Raw genomic sequence first — 20,809 nt, forward strand, 5'->3', positions numbered from 1 at the left:
GAAGACGTGGAAGGATAAGCTAGTGTCAAGCAGAACGTGAGCTCTGAGAGAACAGGGGTCTCTGGTAGATGTCTTAGTGTGGGTTCCCCCAGAACAGCCCCTGAAACTAAGATTTGAGTGCAGTAGTTTCTGTAAAGTGCACCATCAGAGGAGTAGGGAAGTAAGACAAAGAAGGGAAGGCAAAGCCAGAGTTAATGCCCACCCCTCAAGAGGCCATCTACTCAAGGGCGAGGGAGCTGGGGTATTGATACACCTTTAGCATCAGATTTTCACATCAGCACCTCCTGGAACCCTGACTTGGAAGAAGTTCTGCATCATGAGATCTGGGGTGGATCTAAGAATTTACATTTTTTACAAGCTTGCTGATGTGCTGCTGGTGTAGGGACCACACTTTGAAACCCACTGGGTTAAGTGCCATTTCAGCGGTTCATACTTCAGGTCTAAATGAAGATGTTTAGTGGGTGAGAAAAAGTGGGGAAGAGGTATTTGTTTCCGTCTGATCCTAAAGTTAATTCTCATTCATCCTCCCCTGTCCCCTGAGATACCTAGGCAACCCAGAATGGACCACATTAATAGAGTTTCCCTCTTTTCTGTCCCAGGTTTAGCATCTGTATTTTTCTCCAGGCTAAACGTGCCTTCTCTTTATCTGGAAGAGGAATTTAACTTTTTTTTTCTTTGTGACTAGTATTAACAGATTTTGTAAATGTTCTATGCACACTTGAAAAGAACCCCCCACACACTGTAATCATGAAATTGAATTCCTGCCAGATATCAATTTTGTGTATTTAGCTAGACTATGAGTTTATTTTCTTAAGTCTTCTTGATAATGGTGTTTTAAAATCTCCTCCTACAATATCTACTCCTTCCTGCGTTTTTAATAACATTTGATTTCTGTATCTTGTTGTCAGTTTCTTTGGCAACTATGGATTTGTATCTGCATGGCTTCACTATTAGCAGTGGTTGCTACCATTATGTAATGCTCCCTTTATCTTAAAAACATGCTTTTTTTCCCCCTGCATGAATATAGTTTGTCTAACATTAATATTGTTATCCCTTCTTACCTTCTGTCTGAATTTGATTAAAACATTTTTTCAAGCTTTACCAATTTTTTTTCCTGATCTTAAAAGTAATGCACGCTGTTTGTAGGAACATTTGAATCTATCAAAAAGTACATATAATTGGACAAAAACAAATACCCAAGAGACTAACCAGAAGCAACTGCTCATTTACCCATGTTCTCAACTCTTTTTTTCATGCATGTTTTACGTTAGGCTCCTATAATAAAAACAAGTTAATCTTCTTGTTTTCCTTCCCTGAACTGTGAAGCAGAAATATCCCTTTTTATTAAAAAAAAGTTCTGCAACCATCATTTTAATGAGGGTAGAATGGTTCTTTCTCAGGCCGGTAAAGACCAGCTCAGGTGGGAACTGTAGCCCTTCACTTCCATGTGATCACATACATTCAAGGGAAAAAAATAGGCTTTTAAAGGAATTAAAAAAAAAAAAAAAAGACTGGCTCAGGGAAAAGGTTGAATAGTCAGGTGACTCTGGATCTGTGTACACAGGTAAATCAGGGACTTTCCTAATTAGGTTTTTTTTTTTCTAAGTCATTTGTTTCATTCACCTTGAATATTGACATTGGCCTACATTAAACCCGAGGAAGGGGCAATTCTTTGTATCCTTGTGGGTTATTATACTGAAATCACTCCTGAGTGGCCACATCTGACCTTGCTGGCAGCTCCCTTCTTGGCATCTTTCTCATCTGGAAGCCCTGGCCCCACTGTCTTCTGATTGCTCTCCAGTCTTCCTCTTTCTGCTTCAGTTGGGATCACTCATGGTTCTCTGACTTTCCAGGTAGCTCAGCTGATAAAAAAAAAAAAAAAAACCCTCCTGCAATGCAGGAGACCTGGATTCGATCCCTGGGTTGGGAAGAACCCTGGAGGAAGGCATGGCAACCCACTCTGGTATTCTTGCCTGGAGAATCCCTGTGGGCTGAGGAACCAGGAGCCTGGTGGGCTACAGTCCATGGGGTCAAAAGAGTCAGACACGACTGACCAACTGAACAGCAACAAAGGCTTACAAAAGCTTCTTCTGGGGAAGGCATCTCGGTCATCAGTGACCCCAGAGAAGCACAGGGCTCACCCTGGTGGGGGCACCTGGCAGGGCTACTGTGTGAACCAGATAGTGGATATAAGGCAGAAAGCTGGACAGATGGAATGAACTGATCTGTGTTTTCTGCTTCTGACCTCATCAGGGTGTACTGCCTCCCTTCAGGGGGAAGTATAAGGATGAAATCAGTGTCCTCAGCTGATCCAGGCAGCGGGTATGGAGTACCAGCACACACTTAGCCTCTGGTCAGAACATCTAGTTATAAGGAAGAATGGGGACCAGACTCCTTCGAATGATCTACCCTCAGCTGTAAGTGTGGTCAGGTTGCAGGGGAGATAGTAATAATAGCCCTCAACACATCTGCATCCAGTCACACCACTCGCATATGGACAGTTGGCCTTGGTGCGTCCGTCTCTCTTCCTCATCCTCCTGGAGCTCTCTTTTGCCCCCCACCAATGTTGGATTCCATCTCTCTTTCTTGGTTTCTGTTCTTATTTTGGTGAAACTCAACGTCTCAGGCTTCCTGAGAAATATTATAAGGAAGATAGAATCTTTTGAGATCATCCAAGTCTGAAAGAAGCTTTGTCCTAATCTTTCTTAGGACAGAAAGATGATGTGTGAATGATGACCTGATTGAATTAGATATCACCTTTTTTTTTTTTTTGGTCAGAATGTTGATGGGTTTGTGCCATTATTTTCCATCTTTCAGTGTTTTTTAGAAGAAACAGAAGAGTCCTGATTCCTTAATCTCTTGCATGTTTCTTTCCTTTCCGGAATCTTCATTTTGTTCATGGAGTTTAGAAATTCACAATGATGAGCGTTGTAGGTTCATTTTCATCCTTTGGTCATTCAGTGGCATCAGTGTGGAATCTACTGTCAGTTTTTGAAAAATTTCTGGGAATATTTAATTGGCAATTCCTCCCCATTCTTCTCAATTCTCTCTTTAGGCATCTCCCATTATATTCCATTATTAAACCTCCTAGATTGAAACCCTTAATTTTCTTATCTTCTCTCTGCTATCTTTCTTTATCTTTTTGATCTGATATATTTGCTTTCTTTAATTTTATTTCCTTTCCTTTCTATTCAGTTTTTTTATTTCTGCTATCAGGATTTTGCTTCCAAGTCCTCATTTTTATTCTCTGAAAGTTTCTTTTTAGAGTGTATTGTTTTTATTTAATGGAAGCAATATATTTTCTGATCCCTTGGAGGATAGTAATAATGTCTTGTTTGGTTTTTCAGTTTTCTCCCTGTGTAGTCTGTTTCCACAAGGTGCTTTTTTTTTTTCCCCTCTTTGTTATGTAGTTTCTATCTCCCACCTTGGGGGCTTTCTTGCCTGTCCAGCTAACCTATTGTCTGCTCATGATTACCTCTTAAAAGGTGATTAGACAGCCGAGGCTGGAGGAGAGAAAAATGGGACATTATTGTATCATGGATTCAGAGTTTCAGTTTGAGAAGAAAGAAAAAGTTCTGAAGATGGATGGTGATGGTGTGCTTGTACAACAATGTGTTTATATTTACTCTCATTGAACTGTAAAGTAAAATTTCACACTATATATACATGTGTACACACACACACACACACACACACACACACTCTCTCTCTCTGAGCGTTTAGACTTCCTAGGTTTGACAGCAGAGGCGTCAGACACATCTGTCGATCTGTGAATCCCCTTTCCAGGCTCCCTAGCTTTGAGGTTCATGTCTCACCTTGTGTCTTCTCTGACCTTGAAGGTCATAGATTTGTTTATTTTATTTTTGAATCCCTTTCCTATAGTCTTCAGCAGCTTGTGTCAAATTTGTGAGTTACATTCATCATCTTATCCCAGAAATTCTATATTCATTTTTAAGAACTTTCATAGAAATTGAATTTGTTCTCCAAATGCATATACTGTCCCATGAAAAGTATGTGAAAGTGTCTCTTTCTTTGTATCCTCACCAACACTAGACCTTATTCATCTTTGTCATCTTTGCTGTTCTGGTGAGTCACAAATGGATATCATTTTTCATTTTTAAACCTGCATTTTTGAAATGTTAGTGGTGTTGAACACTTTTTCATATATTTGACCATATTTTCTTTCTTAATGGATTTGCCTATTAATGACACTCAATTTTTTTCTATTGGAATATTTATCTTATTGATTTATAAGAACTTTGTATATATTAAAAAAAACTTTTTACCTTCATTTTATAGATACTTCTCTCAATTTTGGCTCTCACTTTAATTTGTTGACAATGTTTTTAGACAAGCATAAATTTTGCATTTTTATATAGTCAAATCCATCAGTCTTTTCCTCAAGTAATGTCCTAAGGAAGTTATTTATAATCCTTAGAAGGTACAAATATTTATGCATATTTTCTTATAGGTAAACATTCCTTTTCAAAGTAAATTCCAACAAACTAAATATTTTTATATCAGGTCTGAGAAAGTTTTAATCTAGAGACTCTTGTCTGAAAGTATGGCTATCTAGAGGTATTTAATAATTTATCCTCACCATTTATTTGAAATATTTGTTTTCATATGCTAAAATATTTTAGATTTGGAAACATTGAGGCTGAATCACATGAGGACTGATTGGTTATGAAGGAGGGTAAACAAGAGGGAGGGGTCGGAGAGGAGTTCCACGGTCCTGGCTACAGTGACAAGACAGGTTGGTGCTCTCCATTAAGACAAGGATATGGTGGTGCAGTGGTAAAGAATCTGCCTGCCAATGCAGGAGACACAAGAGACACAGGTTCGATCCCTGGGTCAGGAAGATGCCCTGGAGAAGGCAATGGCAACCCACTGCAGTATTCTTGCCTAGAAAATCCCATGGACAGAGGACCCTGGTGGGCTCTATAGTCCATGGCATCGCAGAGTCAGACATGACTGAGCAACTGAACCACCACCAGGTTTGGGAGAGGGACTGAGCTCACCTTTTGGATATGCCAAGTCCAGATTCCCCTGGAACTTTGCTGTGCCTTCCAAACTGAAGGGTAACATTAGCCATTAAGTTGAAATAATTTTAGAAAGTTCTTCATTTCCACTATTATAATCTTTAATGCATAAAATTATATGCATAATACATGTCTTATCAGTAGTTTCTGTTTTTTAAAAACTTTTTTCCCCTTTTCCTTAAGCAGTATGTAGAGGTCTTGGCTAAGGCACCTACCTTTTCTGAGCTTGAGTAAATTGTGGGTCATAGTGGCTTTTATGCAGAGTTTAAATTATGGGCTTTCTTGGTGATACTTGTAAAGCACATTATACTGAGTTGGCCAAAAAATGGTTCAGGTTTCTCCATAAGATAGTATGGAAAATCCCGAATGAACTTTTGGCCAATCCAGTAAAAGTTCTGGCAGTATAATCAAGCGTGTAACTATTGGGTGTGCTTGTGGTGTTACTTGATTTGCCAACTCCAGCTTATTCCTCAACATCTATTTGTGCGTCACCTCCACTGGGAAGCCTTCCTGGATTTCCTAGATGTAGCTGGGTTGGGGACCCTCTCAGCCTCTGCTCCTGGACATCAGTGTATCATTTGGCTCAGCACTTAGCTCGCTGTATTATCCCTGTGCACTTGCCCGTCTCTCAACTATAGGACCCTTGAGGGCAAGAACCAGAGCCCTTCTGCGCTGTGTCCCCAGTGCCTTGAGTACTGGCTGGATCTGTTCCTTTCAAAGGTATGTGTGCAAAGCAGTGTTTGTACTTCCCCTGGCATCATCCTGGGAGTTTTTGTGTTTAGCATTGTTCTATTGACCTGACCAAAAAGTTCATTCAGGTTTTTCCATATGAAAAACCCAAACGGACTTCTTGGCCAACCCAACTCATATCTTAGCTTCAATGCCCTTGTTGTGTTCATTTAGATCTCAAAAGCCGTGTGTCTCCAGTCATCGAGATTTGCGTGTCTTGGTGCCCTGGGAGGCCGTAGACCTCGTCACTCACCCTTCCGCGTGAGTGAGCACCCCTGATCAAGCACTTCCCTTGGTTGTGTGTTTACTGGTTGAAAGCACGATGTATCGAGTGAGAAAACTCTTTTCAGTGGAAGGCTCAACCCTCCGGGCTTTCAAAAGGGATTTTAGAGAAGGCATCCTGGCATTGTTTGCTTTTCTACTTGGGTTATCATGGCAGAGATAGGAGAGGTCTTGTGTTTCGGGAAGATAACATTTTTCCTGTGTTGAGGCTCTGAGTGAAGTAGCCAAGGGACACCTTGTTATCACACTGCTCCATACTGGGCCAGGCTTCCTTATTGGAACGGCACCTGCCTCTCCCCAACCTGTAAAGAGCCTTACTAATCGGAAATAATACTTGTTTTTTTTTTTTTTTTTCCCCAAACCAGATCACTGCAGTGTGACAGCATTTGCTCTGTGGGTCTGTGATCACAATTAGGTTGTACATTTGCATTTCTCCCTGTGGTATTTTCATGCCATGGGGAGGAGAGGAGAAGGAGTGAGTGTATCTTTACACTAGAGATAATGTGAGAACTCAGCTAAACCTTCCTATGTTAACTGCTTAAAAAAACAACAACACAAAACCTTGTTATTTTCAAATAATTTTAGATTCACAAAAAGTTGCAAAAATGTACAAGGGGTCTGTGCCCTTCTCTGAGTTTCCCCCACTGGTAACCTCTTGCAAAACTCTAGTACAGGGACTTCCCCGGTGGTCCAGTGGTTAAGAATCCTTCTTGCAATGCAGCAGATGGAAGTTTGATTCCTGCTCAGGGAACTAACATCCCACATGCCACATTGCAGCTAGAGAGTCTGCACTGCAATGAAGGATCCCATTTGTTTAGTCCTTCATCAGTGGAAGGAGGTTTGGGTGCTGTGACCATTGGCATACAGATGTTGATACAAAAATAAATTTTCATTTCTCTGGGATAAACACTTACGGGTCTCATTGCTTGAATTACGATAAACACACATTCAGTCGAACTTTCTGGTCATTTATTCCATTTATGTGACAACTTTTCTTTAAAAATCAGATTAATTGTGTGTCTTCCAGCCAAACTTCCAGTGGAGGAAAAGTTTCTGTTTTAACCTTGGCGACCTTAACTGTGATACTAAGGGGAATGGGTTGCATTCTTACAGAACCAGGAGTAATTAAAAAACTAAGCTGAGGGACTCCCCAGTGGTCCACTGGTTAAGACTCTGTGCTTCCAGTGCAGGGGGCACAGGTTTGATCTCTGGTTGGGGAACTAATATCCCATATGCTGTGTGGCCAAAAAAAAAAAATTTTTTTTAATGTATATTGAAAGTTTTGCCTTGGGATCAGATTTGGTTTTCCATTAGATAAGACCCATTGGGCTTCTCAGGTGGCATTAGTGGTAAAGAATCTACCTGCCAATGCATGAGATGCAAGAGACTCGGGTTCGATCCCTGGGTTGAGAAGATCCCCTGGAGGAGGAAATGGTAACCCAGTCCAGTATTCTTGCCTGGAAAATTCCTTGGACAGGGGAGCCTGGCGGGCTACAGTCCATGGGTTGCAAAGAGTCGTACATGACTAAATAACTAAATACACACACACGAGACCCAATAATACACGCTCCTGGAGGGGCTTATACACCCCCAGAGATGAGAATGAGGTTGGGCCCAGGGAAAGTGAGGCCCAGGCACTCAGACATAGTAGTGTTCTTCTTCCCGGGCTCCGCTGTCTCTGAGCTCCTCCTTCCCCTGGTGGCTTGGAAAGACTGGCCACCTCCAGGTTTCCAGGCCATCTGGAGGGAAGCATGGCTGCAAAGATGGCCCAATGTTGACATTGTAATTACAGCTTCAGTCATTGTAGGGGGACAGGGCCACCTCTCCAGGGGAATCCCAGGGAAGGGAACTGGTGCTCTAGTTTGGGTCAGATGGCCTTCACTGGACCTGCCAACTGAGGCAGGAGGACAGGGCAATGCATAGAACTACCACACTCCAGTAACCCTGGGGGAAATCTCAAGAAACAGAGGGAGCCGGGTGGACAGGCACACCATGGACCTTGTTTGTTGTAACCACATCCATGGGATTCACGCCTGGGGTTCCCACAAGTTGGGGAAATCAGTGAGGCCTTTGAGAAGGATGTGGCGCTTGAGTTGGATCATGAGAGACAGTTAGAACTTGGACATATGGATGGGAGGGAACAGCAGTGAAGGGAAGTAGACGAACCTGGATCTCAGGGCACAAATGCTTGGAACATAGAGATGTTATAGACCAAGGTTCTTGGCTTCCTTGTGTTTAGTCACTTAGTCGTATCCAACTCTTTGTGACCCCATTGACTGTAGCCCACCAGGCCCCTCTGTCCATGGGGATTCTCCAGCAAGAATACTGGAGTGGGTTCCCATGCCCTCCTCCAGGTGATCTTCCCAACCCAGGGACTGAACCCAGGTCTCCCACATTGCAGCCAGATTCTTTACCATCTGAGCCACCAGGGAAGCCTTGTTGCCATGCCCTCCTCTAGTGGATCATCCCAACCCAGGGATCAAACCCAGGTCTCCTGAATTGCTGGTGGATTCTTTACTGTCTGAGCCACCAGGGAATAGAATTTGATCAGAGGCCAGACAAGAAACTCAGGCGGAGCTTTATTGGGGCCCCTACTGCAGCAGAGGGGAGCAAGAACAAGCAACAGGTTCCCTTGCTTGCTGGCTCCCTGAGGTGGGGGTCCAGCTTATTCCTTACGTGGGACGAGGGCAGGGGTGGGTGCAGGGGTGGCTAAGCTAGTTAGCCCACCCCTTAGGTGGTGTTGTGTGCAGGGGGTCTGTGCAGTACCCCGCTTTTGCTCCAGGTTCTTCCAAAGTGGCAGTTGGGTATTTTGGTCTCTCTGTAGCTTTTGTCCAGAAGTTGCCCCAACCGCACTTTAACCGTCATTTTTAGTCTCATGCAGTCTTTTTTGTATTCTGTTGCTCAAGGAGAGGTGTGTTCAAATGCAGCCATTGCAGCACTGCCGCAGAGGGTCCCAACTCCCAGCCTGTCCCAGACAGGAAGGCGGGCAATGGGATTCAACATGTAAGAATTGATGGAGTTTCAGAGAGAGAGCATCCTAGTCAGAGATGGGGACTTGCTGAGCCACAGGATTGAAGAGGGGGAGCATGATCATGTCCTGTGATAATGCTGAGCAGCCTCAGAGCAGGAGGGATTAGGAAAAAAAAAAAAAAAGGCTCCTTGAACAGCCTGGCTGGGGATGGGGATCAGGTGAGACAGAGGGAGAGGTGGGTCAAGGGAGCCCAGGGGTCGGTGGAAATACAGTCAGAAAGGCCAGGCGTGGCCGTTTTCACCTTTGTTCCCCAAGGAGCAGCATGGGAGCTTTAATCTTATTTTTTTGGAAAAGTGAGGTGGATCCTGAGTTGGTCCTGACGAGAGAATCTTTAGATCTCTTTAGCTCTGAGCTCTGGGCAGTTTGCTGGGCAGAGGCTCTTTGGCCTCAGGCTGTGCTGCAGAGTCTGTGAGGGTCAGTGCCCGGCACAGCACCTGCACGCAGGTTGGAACAAAGCCTTCCTTATCTCTGACCCTCGGGGCACCATGCCTGCTTTCTGAATCTGATGGCCAGGTCCTGCCTGGCCGCTAGTTTCCTTGTTTTACACACTTGGGAGGACATCTGGCTTCAAGGGGGCCTGCGAGTGAAGGATGCCTGAAGGAAGTCAAGGAACCCTGGGGTGGGGGCATAAACACAAAGGGGCCCTGACATGCCATTCACCCTCCTGGGCACGGCTCCACGGTGCTAACCGAGCACACGTCTCCTGGAGTCTAGACCACGCCCTCTGACGCTGGGAGATGTTCACTGATACCCATTTAAAAAAAGAAGTTCATGGCCCTAGGGACTGTCATACAGAGTCAGAAAGAGAAGAACAAGTATTATATATTAAGCACATATATGTGGATTCTAGAGAAATGGTACAGATGAACTTAGTTGCAAAGCAGAAAGAGAGACACAGAGGCAGAGAACAAATGTGTGGACACCAAGGTAGGAACAGGGGGTGGGATGGATTGGGAGCTTGAGATTGACATATTGACACTACTATGTATAAAATAGGTAACTAATACGAGCCTACTGCATAGCACAGGGAATTCTTCCCAGTGCTCTGTGGTGAACTAAATGGGAAGGAAATCCAGAAAAAAGAGGATATATGTATAGGTATAGCTGATTCACTTTGCTGTGCAGTAGAAACTAATACAACATTGTAAAGCAACTATACTCCGATAAAAAGAAAAAAAATAATAAAGAATTTGCAGGAGTCGGGGCTCCTACTCAGCCATCCTGGTCCTGGAACTAGAACTCTGGAGGAGTCCCTGGCAAGGGTCACCTCTCTCTGTGCTTTCCTTCTTCCTTCTGGTTCAAGACTCCCTCCCCACCTTCAAAGCCCTGCTGTCCCCTCGCCAGAGTCATCCCCTTGTTTCCTAAGACATGTCTATTCTCTGTTCACCAGTATACAGAGATACATACAATTAAAAATGAGTAACAAGTTTAACGAGAAGGCAATGACACCCCACTCCAGTACTCTTGCCTGGAAAATCCCATGGACAGAGGAGCCTGGTAGGCTGCAGTCCATGCTAAGGGTCGGACACGACTGAGCGACTTCACTTTCACTTTTCACTTTCATGCGTTGGAGAAGGAAATGGCAACCCACTCCAGTGTTCCTGCCTGGAGAATCCCAGGGACAGCGGAGCCTGGTGGGCTGCCGTCTATGGGGTTGCACAGAGTTGGACACGACTAAAGTGACTTAGCAGCAACAAGTTTAACATGCATTGAGTGTCTTCTGTGTGCTGGGCCCTGAGCTAAGTGCTTTGCAGGCATCCTCTTATTTAACACCCTAAACAACCCTCTCAGGTAGGGACCATTGTTATTCAGTTGCTAAGTTGCATCCGACTCTTTGTGACCCCATGGACTGCGGCACGCCAGGCTTCTCTCTCTTTTCACCATCTCCCAGAGTTTGCTCAAACTCATGTCCATTGAGTCGGTGATGCCATCCAGCCATCTCATCCTCTGTCATCCCCTTTTCCTCCTGCCTTCAATCTTTCCCAGCATCAGGTTCTTTTCCAATGAGTTGGCTCTTCCCATCAGGTGGCCAAAATATTGAAGCTTTAGCTTCAGCATCAGTCCTTGCAGTGAATATTCAGGGTTGATTTCCTTTAGGATTGACTGGTTTGATCTCCTTGCAGTCCAAGGGACTCTCAAGAGTCTTCTCCAGCACCATAGTTCAAAAGCATCGGTTCTTTGGTGCTCAGCGTTTTTTTTTATTGTCCAGATCTCACATCCGTATGTGACTACTGGAAAAACCATAGCTTTGACTGTATGGACTTTTGTAGGCAAAGTAATGTCTCTGCTTTTTAATACACTGTCTAGGTTTGTCATAGATTTTCTTCCAAGAAGCTAGCGTCTTTTAATGTCATGGCTACAGTCACCATCCATAATGATTTTGGAGCCCGGGTTCCATCCCTGGGTTCCAGAAGGTCCCCTGGAGAAGGCAATGGCAACCCACTCCTGTATTCTTGCCTGGGGAGTTCCATGGGCAGAGGAGCCTGGTGGCCTACAGTCCATGGGGTTGCAAAAAGTCAGACATAACTAAGCGACTTTCATTTCACTTCAAAGGACCCATACTGCCTTTGACCTTGGAGAATTCAGGGCTCTGAATACAGAGGTACCCAAAATACCAGAAAAGGGGAGACTGGCCAGATAACTTACTCTTATTCCATTCCTGGCTGACAACTGCATTTAAGGAAAACTCTAAGAAGTGACCAAATGCTGGGCTCTGACCCTGCTCTCTCCAGGGTTTCCTCTGTGCCATTTTGCTCCCCCTGAGCACCGCCCCCGCCTCCAGATGGTGAGTTCGGTTATTTCAGAGAAGAGATTTGCCAGCTTCAGAGAGTTCAGAATCAATATCACAGTAAATAAAGAAACATAATGAAAGAAAAACACACTCCAGGCTGTAGACAAATTTTATCGCTTAAATTCACATGTTATTATTAGAATCAGCTGCAAGTACCAGATTTTCAACTGCCTTTTGATGGGGTGAGATAGGGGAATGCTCTTAATTTGGGGGAGCAATCTGGAGCCACCCCCAAAGAGGCATTACGATATTTTCCTGTGGGGTTGGGCTCCTTGTATTTATTTTTTTTTTAAGGTGAAATTTAAATGGAAGAAGCAGCCGAGAGGAATTTCTTAACAAAGGAATAAAAGCAGAGATGGCTTTCCTTTTCAAAGTCTCTTTCCTGAATGCACTGCTCCGTGTGATATATTTAGTTTAACACTTTGGTATTTTGCACCTCACATCTTTCTTCTTGCTTCTTTTCGTCTTTTGCTTTCTTTTCTCCTTGCTTTGATCTCACTGTGGCATCGCCTTTAAAATGCTTTCATACATGCCAAAAGCATCCCTTTTTAATCTCCCCCATTCTTCCTGAAGTTTCTAGCTCTCGCCTCGCCTCTTATTTCACTCCCACAGTCAGACAATGCATTATTTAAGTCCGCAAAACTGAGAGATGCCCAGAAAATAAAACACGCAATGTAGCCATCGTCTGTGTTATTTTGTCTTGTGTTTTCACATGCCTGCTCTCACTCTCTCCATGGATGTTATTTTGTAACTTTTTATTTTATATTGGAGCATAGACAATTAACAATGTAGTTCCAGGTGGACAGCAAAGGACTCAACTATACATATACAAGTATCCATTCTCCCCAAACTCCCCTCCCATCCAGGCTGCCTCATAACCTTGAGCAGAGTTCCTTGTGCTCCACAGTAGGTCCTTGTTGGTTATCCATTTTAAATACAGCAGTGTGTACATGTCCGTCCCAAACTCCCTAACTATCCCTCCTCCCCATCCGTCCCCCTGGCAACTGTAAGTTTGCTCTCTAAATCTGTGAGTCTGTTTCTAATTTGTAAATAAGTTCATTTGTATCATTTCTTTATAGAGTGTTCATATAAGGGATGTCACACAATATTTCTCCATCTCTGACTTATGTTACTCCGTATGACAACCTCATGGATGTTCCTGCCTGCATGCTAAGTCACTTGAGTCTTGTCCAACTCTTTGTGACCCTATCGACTGTAGCCTGCCAGGCTCCTCTGGAGAATCCCATGGAGAATCCATGGGATTCTCCAGGCAGGAATATTGGAGTGGGTTGCCATGGCCCTCCTCCAGGGTAATTTCCCCACCCAGAGATTGAAACTTTGTCTCTTACATCTCCTGCATTGGCAGGCAGGTTCTTTATGACTAGGGCCACCTGGGAAGTCCATGGATGTTCTTAAGGGCTAGGATTTCAGAGACAGGTCCATGCTATGGAGAGTGGGGCAGGGACAGAGGAGTGGAGTACGGGCGGGGGGTGCCTCTTGGGTTATCGCTGTCCCTTCAGAGTTTGGTGAGAGGAGGAGTTTTGATGGCATCATGGATGATTCGCACATTAAAAAAAAAACTCATAAAATAGCACTGCAGAAACGTAGGGCAGCATGCCTGATGGCTGTGCTGAACCTGCATTAAGGACAGTGGTTTTCCCTCTGCTAACTCAAGACCCCCAAGCACGGTGAGCTGGAAGTTTCCATCAGGGATGGGGAGAAAGGCTAGTGTCAGAGTCAGGGGGACTCTAGGGGTGTGAACACAGATCCAAGGGCTGGATCCTCCCCTCAGAGAAACCAGAACCCCCTTCGATGAATCTGGAGGGGTTTTGTAAATAAGCTTCCAGTCAACCAAATAGCCAAAATGGGGATCAAAAAAGCTAACAAGCAGCAGAATGAGGAATCAGACCTTCAGTAAGGCCAAGGGATTTAAAGTCACACCTTTAAAAAAAAAAAAATTTGCTTCTCCTCACCTTCAAAATGGACCAGGACTTACAGACACAAAAAGGCCACAGCTTATTATGACTCCAGTTTTTGAAATATCCGGAATAGACACATTCATAGAGATGGAAAGCAGATGAGTGGTGCCAGGGGCTGGAAGATGGGCCAGACATGGACAGTGACTGCTTAATGGATGTGGGGCTTCCTCTGGGGGTAATGAGAATTTCTGAAGCTAGACAGGGGTGATGGTTGAGCCATATTACGAATGTACGTGATGCCATTGTACATTTTAAAGTGATCTAAAGGTTAATTTTATGTTATGTGTATCTTAACATGGTAAAACCAATGAAAGAAAAAAATCAAGCAGTGCTTTTGAGAAGTTCAGGGTTTGTGGGAGAATCATCTGGACTTCTGGTGAGCCCCACCAAGCCCAGTAAATTAGATCCGTTTAAGGCAGTCCAGGAACCTGCGTCACCAGCCCGGTGATTCCTAGGTAGAGAGGAAACTCATATTCTGCAGAACAATGGCTTTGAGGCAGATGGTTTTGTTTTTCGGGTTTTTTTTTTTAATTGGAACATGCCATATGTGCTATTTTCTCATCCCAGCTGTCACAACCCATGCATTCGCAGTGAGCAGTGTGCCCACACCTCAGCAGCTGTTGGCGGGGAGGAGTGTTGGTTCTAAGTGGCTGCGGTGGTGATGGTGCTGCTGACGGCAGCAGAAGCAGTGTTGGTGGAATGGTAGCTCTCGTTGTCGTAACGGGTTGTGGAAGTGAGAGCAGAAGCCAGGAACACCCGGGTCCTGGGTGAAGGGCTTGATGAGGAGGTTGCTTCATGTGAGGGGTGGGTGGAAGGAAGCCATCAGGATCCCAGTGTGGCAAGACAAACCGCTCACTGTCTAGACTCAAGTCATCTCCAAGGGGCTCCATCTTTCAGACAAGGTGGAACAAGAAGGCCCGGGCAAAAACAGAGACTAGCAGCGGCCAACACTGGGATTATGGAACGTCTGCTCATTTCGGATAAGACCCATTTCATGAGCAGGGGTTAACTCATCACAGATGGGGTTGGATAAGGGACTGGCTGTAAGTCAGAGCTACTCCAGGAGTGTTCACCAGAACAGCAGTGGCAGCCCTGTGGAGCTTGTTAGAAATGTGAATTCTTGGGCCACACCCCAGACCTATTGGCAATTCTCATGCATATGACATATATATATATATATGCATGTATATATACACATATTGCTGATTCACTCTGCTGTACAGCAGAAATTAACACAACATTGTAAATCAGTTATGTGTGCTAAGTCACTTCAGTCATGTCCAACTCTTTGTGACGCTATGGACTGGAGCCCTCCAGGCTCCTCTGTCCATGGGATTCTCCAGACAAGAATACTGGAGTGAGTTGCTATACCCTCCTCCAGGGGATCTTCCCAACCCAGGAATTGAAGCAGCGTCTCTTATGTCTCTTGCATTGGCAGGTGGGTTCTTTACCACTAGCACCATCTGGGAAGCCCAACTATACTCCAATAATTTTTTTTTAATTAGTGCATTAAAAAAAAAGAAACAACATCCAAACTTGGACTGATTATCTTGAGTCTCCATACCTTGAGGAGAATTGCACATTCAGTAAGTCTCATTGTCAAGACTTGATAACTGGGAGGGTTGAGAAGTAGAGATGGAGCCCAATCCTGGACAGTGTGGCCACTTCCAAGCTCACATCCATGTGGTGCCCAGGTTCATGCACATGTTTTGGGAAACACGTGAAGATGAGTCTTCTAGGTCAACACTTCTCTGAACAGGGTTTAGAGACAAGGGACTAGACTGATGTCTTATTCTCCAATACCACTGAAATTGCAGGGTCTGGATAAAATTCTGTAATAATGATTTTTGCTTTCATTCTCACTGTCTGTAACTTTCTTGTTCAATATGTACTCCTTAAGTCTGGATGACGGCTGCTCCTTTTATTGTGAAGAAGCAGATAGAGCTCCCTTCTGGTCTGTTCCGATCAAGGGCAGTAGTTGCCTCTCCCTTCTTGACCTCAAATGTTATTGATCCAAACCTTAAGAAACACAAGCATTCCCAGATGGCTCTAGACCAATTTAGGATTGGATTTGATAACACTCATAGGTAAACATTTATTTTTGCAAAGTTGCTATTTTAGTCGCTGAGTCATGTCCAAATCTTTTGCGAGCCTGTGGACTGTAGCCTGCCAGACCCCTCTATCCAGGGAATTTCCCAGGCAAGCATACTGGAACAGGGTTTCATTTCCTCCTCCCTGGGATCTTCGAGACCCAGGTGGGTTCTGTACCACTGAGCCATCAGGGAAGCCCATAGAAGTGAATTTTTATTGTCTTCTCTGAGTCTGCCAGTGAGAAAAATCTTATGTAAAATGTTTTTCTTGCTGTCATTATAATGTCCAGGAGTGGTTTCGTCTGTTAAGGATGATAAAGGATCTTAGGTGATGGGTGTGACATTTCTTACTGCTGTCAGGTTGAGGATTTGTTTCCTTCCATGATGAGCCTGGGGGCCTTGTTTTCATTCGGTTAGCTTGTGGACTTTCTCACTTTAAGCTGAAAAGTGAAAGTGTTAGTCACTCGGTCGTGTCCAACTCTTTAGGATCCCATGGTAGCCCACCAGGCGCCTCTGCCTCTATCCATAGAGTTCTCCAAGCAAGAACACTGGAGTGGGTAGCCATCCGTCTCTCCAGGGGATCTTCCCAACCCAGGGATCAAACCCCCATCACCTGCATTGCAGGCAGATTCTTTATCATCTGAGCCAAGGAAGTGACTTCTAAATCTCAACACCCTGGTGCCTTGAAGCTGTCACATCTCTGTTCCACCAGGACCAGCTTTTCTAGAAATTAGTCCTGAGCTGTCCTGCTTATTTACTTCTCCCTAAACTCACCCTGTCCCCAAAGGACCCAGCTGTATCCAGAAGGGAATTCATTTATTTTTTCCTCAGTGGTCCCGTTGATCTGAATTTGTCTAGATCAAATGGCCTGTTCTTAGCTCTCATTTTCTCTAACGCATTTGATTTTCCTAACACTGGCTGTTGAACAGCTCTTTGAGAATAGGGATTGTGTCATTGTCAGCCATGGAGGCGCTCTGTAAATATTTGTGACATGAATGCACAGCTTCTTCTTTTGGAAACTCTACCCTTGATTTGGGCTTCCCAGGTAGACTAGTGGTAAAGAACCCGCCTGCCAATGCGGGAGATGTAAGAGATGCTGCTTTGATCCCTGAGTCAGGAAGATCCCCTGGAGGAGGGCATGGAAACCTACTCTAGTATTCTTGCCAGGAAATCCCATGGACAGAGGAATCTGGTGGGCTACAGTCCATGGGGTCACAAAGAGTCAGACAAGACTGAAGTGACTTAGCCCAAGCCCTTGGTATGATTCTGCCCGTGATGCTGTTTGTAGCTTTTCTCGTCCTCTGACTCTGCCCCCTGCCTCCTGAATACACACATTTCCCAAAGCAGGATCTGACGTCTTCTGGAACTCTTACATCTCCTAAGCAGTCATCTCTTCCCACTGTGTCCACAATACTCTGTGCCCTGTCTTCTCACTCTGGACATTATCCTGGTTCTACAGTCAACCCCCGATGTCTGCTGGCCCCTCAGCCTGTCCTCAGGTGAACCCATCAACTTCTGCTTCCGTTCTCGTCTTCTCTTGTCATTAATGACATCTTCCCAGTCCCTCAGACATGGGTGACTCTCACCTAAGAAGATCCAGTTCCACACCTGTGTATTTTGCTGTGTGTGTGTATATTCTGGAATAATAAGAGCACATGTCCTAACCTGCTGCATATCTCAGATACAACCTCTTCCTTGGACACCTCCAACCAAAATCATTTCTCTGTCTGTGACCCACCCCCTGTAACCCCTGCCTTCTGTGGCCATTTTTTTTTTTTTTTTTTGGCTCTTAGCTTCTGAATATTGGAATTTTTTGAACATGTCTCATCTCCTTACCCAGAATGTAAGCATCTCAAGAAAGTGCTTGTGTCCAGATTGATTTTAAATCCAGGCAGGGAAACAACCCAATACTTTAGGAGGTCCGGAATCACATACAGGGCCTGGGAAGTGAAGCCTTCTCAGTGTCATTTGTTCTTGGGCCTTGCTAATCGGATGCTGGCATCTCACTGTGTTCCCATGACAGCCCCCAGGCCATCACTTCAGTTGTTTGGAACAATGTGTTCCTAAATCTTGTAAGTTGGAAGCTGGTGACTACTGCTATAGAATGATAGTGGCTAGACTTTAAAATGATATTGATTAGCTAGAAAGATGCATTGTTGTTGATGGAGAGTTAAAAGTAGATCTATATGAGTAATATTAATAATAGACCAATTAGTATTAGAAATAAGATTTTGAATGCATATAAAGGATCTTATATGTAAATCTTATTTATTCTTTTTTTTTTCTTTTTTTGACTGTGCCAGATCTTCCCAGGTGGCGCTAGTGGTCAAGAACCAGCCTGCCATTGTAGGAGGCATAAGAGGCATGGATTTGATCCCTGGGTTGGGAAGATCCCCTGCAGGAGGAAATGGCAACCCAAAGGGCATTTGCTAGAGTTGCCGTGTATAAGTAGCAAGTGAGGGGTCTGTACAACATTTGTAAATACAATCTTCGGAGTTTTTCTAGAGCAGAGTCAGAAGTGACAGTGTCTCCTAACGTACTGTTTGTGGACCGCTCACATCTGAGTCACCTGGGCTGTTTTCAGATGGAGAAACTCCCAGGCCAGGGCGGGTCCTTGGAGTGTGTGTATTTTGGAATTCCCTCTCTGTCAATCCTTCCCTGCTTGTCTTTCTACACCTGCTGATTTTCCCCCCATTTTTATCGAGATATAGCACTATGTAAGTTTAGGGTGTGCAGTATAATGATTTGCCTGACATATATTGTGAAGCTTCCCTGGTGGCTCAGCCGGTAAAGAATCTGCCTGCAGTGCAGGAGACCTGGATTCAATCCCTGGGTTGGGAAGATCCCCTGGAGAAGGGAAAGGCTACCCCCTCCAGTATTCTGGCCTGGAGAATTCTATGGATTGTGTAGTCCAGGGAGTCACAAAGAGTCAGACATGACTGAGTGACTTTCACTTTCATCTTGTGAAGTAATTGCTGCAGTAAGCTTAGTTAACATCTTTGTCTCATACTGCTATTAAAAAATAGAAACAAAAAATGTGGGGGGTTTTTTCCCTTGTGATGAGATGATGATTCTCAGGTACACAAGGGTATCCCTTCATGTCTGTAGACTTAGACACATTTGGCCTGTGATTCATCTCTTCTGCTTCTTGGTTGTGCCCTTGGAACAGGTTAGCCTCCCTAAGATTGTTCTTTTTAAAAAATGTTTAGTTATATTTATGTGTTTATTTATTTTTGGCTGTGCTGGGTCTTCGTTGCTACGCAAGGGCTTTCTCTAATTGCGGACTACGGGAGCTACTCTAGTTGCTGTGCAAGGGTTTCTCATTACAGTGGCTTCTCTTGTGGAGCGAGGGCTTCAGAGTGCAGGCTCAGTACTTGTGGTGCATGAGCTGTGGTGCCCTGCAGCTTGTGAGGTCTTCCCCAGGGATCAAACCCATGTCCCCTGCATTGCAAGGTGGATTCTTAACCACTGGACCACCAGGGCAGCCCACTTCCTAAGACTGTCCTTAATTGCAAAGTGGAATTCATCTAGTAAATTAATGGGATTAATCTAGCAACCACCTAGGTTGCTGTAAGGATTAAATTAGATCATATAAATAATGCACTTCGTACCACCTGCTGGTGGCAGAAGGGAGTGTTCAATCCTGTTGGCATTTCTTTTGCCATCACGGTAGCGTCTCTACTGCTGGGCGAAGATTTTACTTCTTATGACCAAAGCACAAACCCTGTTAATGTTGCGTCTAGGGTGTAACGATGGGTCTGGACCTCCCAGAACACATCCTGTGAGGACTAGTGTATGTGCAGATGGAAAAAAACATATAAAGTGGATAAACAGGACCCAGGAGACAGTGCGAGCACAGGAATGTTGGCCAAGGAAGGAGCGGGGAGCAGAAAGAAAAGAAATCTCAAAGGACATCAGTCAGAGATACCTTCTGACTCACACAGACCCAGTTGTCCTTTTTACTAAAATGACTAACATGCAGACTTCTCTGGAGTCTCTGGACTGTCTGAAGATCCGTTGGTCTCACAATGGGTTGGATGCACGTTTGACCTGTTTATGGATCTTCCTGTTTTGTCATTTGCAGAGGAGCTGAAGGCCCCCTTGGAGGAGTATGTCCACAAACGCTACCCCGGGCTGGTGAAGGTGGTGAGAAACCAGAAGAGAGAGGGACTGATCCGAGCTCGTATTGAGGGCTGGAAGGTGGCCACCGGCCAGGTCACTGGCTTCTTTGATGCCCACGTGGAGTTCACCGCTGGCTGGTAGGTCACAGGCTAAAACCCGGAAGCACTTGGGACCTGCAGCATGGTCAGGAGGTCTGGAGTCTGGGAGGTGGACGCACTTTGCCTGTTTCTTCTGGGGCCCCGGGAAGAATGGGGAAGGGCGGGTAAAAAGAAGGTGAGACCGTAGTTTGGGATAAAACTGGAAGCAGGGAGAAATACATCTGCTGTTTACTCAGTCTGTCATCGTCATTCTTGCCATCATCATCCTATCATTACCGTCATGAAAATCCCTGTGAAAATGATATATTAGTTAGACAGAACTCAAGATGACCCTCGCTAAGAAGACAAAGCGGTCATGTTCCTGATGTTCTCTTTTGCTGATTTGTTTGTTTCCATTTCTGGGGAGGATGGTTAACTATTACGGGGTGGGGGAGATTCATTTATAATTCTGCCTACTCAGGCAAAGCTTCCTAGAATTTATGGGATTGTCTTTAACATCATTTAGAGGAGGAGAGGGTTTCTCTCTGCCGATATGCCCCGCCTGATTTCCTGGTAAAAAGAACAATATGAGAGAAATTGGGGAGCACACACGGAGGAGAAGATTTTGTATGTAAGAGAGTAAAGCATCCACAATGCCCCAATCAG

At 44.6% G+C, this 20,809-nt stretch overlaps 1 protein-coding gene across 1 annotated transcript in view; it reads left to right on the plus strand.

The window, feature by feature from the left end:
• GALNT17 (polypeptide N-acetylgalactosaminyltransferase 17) overlaps positions 1-20,809 on the plus strand; it is a 428,470-nt gene that overhangs the window by 214,801 nt on the left and 192,860 nt on the right. Inside the window, exon 4 of the mRNA XM_086376802.1 lies at positions 20,029-20,203. Within this exon, the coding sequence (XP_086232928.1) occupies positions 20,029-20,203 (175 nt within the window). The remainder of the gene's footprint in view (positions 1-20,028; positions 20,204-20,809) is intronic.

The sequence above is a fragment of the Bos grunniens genome, chromosome 25, assembly GCF_055505025.1.
Source record: "Bos grunniens cultivar Pamir isolate PY7600 chromosome 25, Bosgru_T2T1.0, whole genome shotgun sequence".
In the NCBI taxonomy this organism is placed as follows: Eukaryota; Metazoa; Chordata; class Mammalia; order Artiodactyla; family Bovidae; genus Bos; species Bos grunniens.